General features: G+C 42.6%; 1 protein-coding gene across 1 annotated transcript; it reads right to left on the minus strand.

Moving 5' to 3' along the window:
- Positions 1-1,203: 1,203 nt before the first annotated feature.
- LOC103139498 (ras association domain-containing protein 10-like) lies at positions 1,204-3,744 on the minus strand. The gene has a single exon (XM_007554150.2). The coding sequence runs from the start codon at positions 3,487-3,489 to the stop codon at positions 2,167-2,169; it is 1,323 nt and encodes a 440-aa protein (XP_007554212.1). The 5' UTR covers positions 3,490-3,744; the 3' UTR covers positions 1,204-2,166.

Raw genomic sequence — 3,744 nt, forward strand, 5'->3', positions numbered from 1 at the left:
AACCAGTGAAAATCTCAATACATGTTGCCTGGTTTTCTTTAAGAAATCACCTTGTTATATAATTGTTGACTTCTTGTTGCCCTAATCAAAATATCAAATAAACATCACTGGAACGGATCTTTTCATGCCATATTTTGTTCCACTAGTTCTAAATTTAACAGCTTCTTCATTTGTTTTTCCTCTGTGAATCAGTCACTGTATCTGCTGAGAAAACACTGTGATCATCTTCTATTCCCCCTGCGGCTCAGTGTGTTTCAATACGCCTATTAACTACCATAAGTATACAACTCCAGGGACGGAGGAAGTATTGTGTACTTTGGTGTTTTTTTTGTCTCATTGTGTATTTGGTCACAAAAGAGGCACATGGGTGGGTTCATCAAGAGCAGAAACTTAATACACGTCTCTTGCTCTTTATTCTCTGAACATATGAGGATATTTATATGTCTAATGCTATAAGTTACACTCAGCAGGGGGAATTTGATCTTGGTGAAATATCCTCAAACGGTTTGTCATGAGATTCATTAACAAATATGAGTAGTGTGGTACTGATTTCTTTTTTATTTAGCATATTAATTAAAAAAATAAACATTTGAAGGCTGAATTAGTGATTTCCTTATACATAAGAGGATGAAATGACCATATCTCACCCATTTTCCACACACTAACAGCATTTCATAGCGAAGTGAGATGGGTGGACTTTTGCTGGTTTGTTGCTCTTACCGTCTTCTCTTCCAACACATCAGACCCAGAACATTTTAAAAAGCAATTCTATGCATTTTCTGTCATTTTAATTAAAATTACAACCATAATTTAGCTGAACTTCACAAGGCACATGAAAACACTCCACTTTGATAACCAGCGAGCAAAAAGTATCCATGAGTCAAAGTGAATTACAAAACACGCAGAATGTATGTTTTTATTACATTCCAACAGCCTGCTTTAACTTCAGTGTCTCAGTCCTCAGTTCTGCCTACGACTGAAGACAGAAGCAGTGGTCTGTCTTCAGTCATTTTTATTTGATCATTTGACGTTATAATTTAAAAATGCTAATAAAAAGCTGAGAAACTTTGATTCTTGTTGCTTTATTTGTTATGACAGCTGTCAAAAAAATAAATAAATAACACACCCATTGTCACCAAAACTGTTTGAAAAAGAAAAAATCTCCTTATTTAGACACATTATATGTACAGTCATTAGCCAATAATTTGGAGCTTCCCAAATAATTGGACAGCTCCAAATTGTAACCCTAACAATGTCATCACCGTCTTTACTTTAAATTCACACATTAGTCTTCATGCTAATGAAGAAATTGCAGTTTTAAGTCCCCATAAAGACACCATCATCCTCAGATGATCGATACCCTTCTATGTCCCAGAGGGAGCAAACAAAACTTATTGAATTACTACTGTTCCCTCTTGAAGCAATGCTCTTTAACTGAAAGTGCAGATGGTCTCTTTTTGAACAGGTGATGTCTTTATTTTGATTTCTAAAACAAAGCAAAAAGCCTTAGCTTCTTTGAATGTCAATGGGTAAAATGTGACGTTTTTCTGTTCCTGTACCAATAGTTTAGTTGGATGTGTTCGGCTTTGATGGAGCTTTAAGTTCAGAAGTTGCAGGACATCTGAAAGTTAAATGTCTGCTTCATTGTCATCTGTCCGGATGTGGAACTGACCTTCTGCTAAATCTCTGCAGTTCTGTTTTGACTTTAGATGATGTTATGGCTTCAGGATTCACATGCAAAAACAAATTTCCGTGTGAGAGGTCATGAAAAACAAATCCTAAACACTGCGGTCATATTTGTCTGTGTTAGCATGCTGTTCCTGAATTGTGTATCCTGGCAGACCTTTTGAAAATATGCTTTAGCTGCACATTCACTGTGTCATATTTAATGAAATGCCTTCACCCAAACTAACTCATGTTGAAAAGGAAATAAACTCCAATATTTTCGAGCTTTAAAACAGTTTTTATTATCAAAACAATTTCTTTTTCAGTTCTAACCACAACTAAATCTGAACAAGCCAGTTTAATAATGGAGTGGATCTATGATAACCGTTGTGAATTCACATATACTCCATATCTCAATTATATAAAAATAGACTTCAGTGATGTTTTTACCTGAGACTATGAACACAATGCCTCTATATGAGCCACTTTTCTTGTAAAATCTCAAACCAGTGATTCCCACACTGGGAGGCCGTCTGAGTCCTGACTGTGCAGAGAACTTAAGCCTGTGTCTGAGTCGTCGTCGTTCACATTTTCTGTTTTAGACAGACCTCTCGCTTGCTCCACCCACTCGCTTTCCCCTTCCAAAGTGTCAGTCATGGTCTCCTTGTCATCCGTCCCGTGGCGCGTCTTTTCATCGGCGTCCTCCTTCTCCATGTCTATACTGTTCACTTTGTCCAGCAAATCCCTCATTTCCTTCTCCCTGGCAGCGCCAATCTGCTGGGACAGCTCTAAATCGCCCCTAATAACCTCTAAATCCGCGTTGAGTCGCAGGCCGATGTATAAACTCGCATCTAGCTGCGTTTTGATCCTCTCTTCCTCCATAAATTGCGCGCTTTGCGACGCTGAGTCTTCCTGGGAGGAGGAGAGAGATGAGGACCGTTTGATGCGCAAATCCTCCTTCCTGCGCTGCATCCAGCGGAGGTTCAGCTCCTCCTGAATGCGAGTTGTGATCGTATCCATCAGGGCCTCCTGTTCAGAAAGGTCCTCTTGTAGCTTCAGCACCTCCTCGCACTGCCGAGCATACTCTTCAAGTTTGGCAAACGTCTCTTGTGAGTAAAGTCCCTTTCCTTCCTGCGCTGGGACGTAAACTGCGCCCAACAGATACGTGTTCTGCACGTAATTGACGCCGTGTCTTTTAATTCTGTCCAGATGCACCTTTGCCTCACACCTTTCGATCTCTGAGTCCAGTTCTGTGATCCTCTGAACCTGCTGTCGGATTGTGTGGTCCTGAGACACAACAAGATGAACCAAAGTCTCCATCTTCTCTGCACTGGATGCGTCTCTGTGCGCCGCGCGCGTCCTCTTCCTGTTGATCTTCTCCAGCTTTCTGAAAGCTTTCCTCACAATCCGACGCTGTTTCTCCGGCGAGATGCAGGCCATGTTGGACCTCGGAGACCCTTTGGTGACGCAGGGGCTCTGCTTGCTCGGCACCACACGCGCCTCTGCGCTCCGGGCCCTGCGGTTCTCCAAAGAGGCGTCTGTTTTCACCAGCAGAAACTTGACGTTTTTCCGCTCGTCTCCCCACGCGAGCCACAGCTTTAAAAGTTTGGTCTTGTTGGGTAAAATTCTCTCGAAGCCCCTCCATTTCTCCACGATGCAGTAGGAGTCCGCCGTGGAAAGGCCGGTTTGCGCGCACTGCTCCTCCAGGAGCACTTTCACGACATCAGCGCAGGTGTTGCGCTTTGACAAGCCGAGGACCAACTTCTCCTCTCGGCAGACCCACACAGAAATCTTTCTCTCCTCTGGAGCTGAGGGAGACCCCATAGTCAAATATATATGCTAATCTCTCTTCTAAAAGAAAAAGTAAGGAAGGAAAAGCACTACTGACATCGGTCAAAGAAAAATGCGCATCAAGGTCCGTTCGTGGAGCGCCTCCAGACGGATCGGAGAAGTTTGAAGTTTGGAGCTGGATGATGGGAGTCTCATGTGTTCCCCTGTGTGTGTTCCTTTGGTCCACTAAGGGGGAAACTTTTGTGCACGTTTAAGAGTGCCGACTGCTTCGGCTGAGATCACGTGACC

Source organism: Poecilia formosa, unplaced genomic scaffold, assembly GCF_000485575.1.
Source record: "Poecilia formosa unplaced genomic scaffold, Poecilia_formosa-5.1.2 Scaffold61, whole genome shotgun sequence".
In the NCBI taxonomy this organism is placed as follows: Eukaryota; Metazoa; Chordata; class Actinopteri; order Cyprinodontiformes; family Poeciliidae; genus Poecilia; species Poecilia formosa.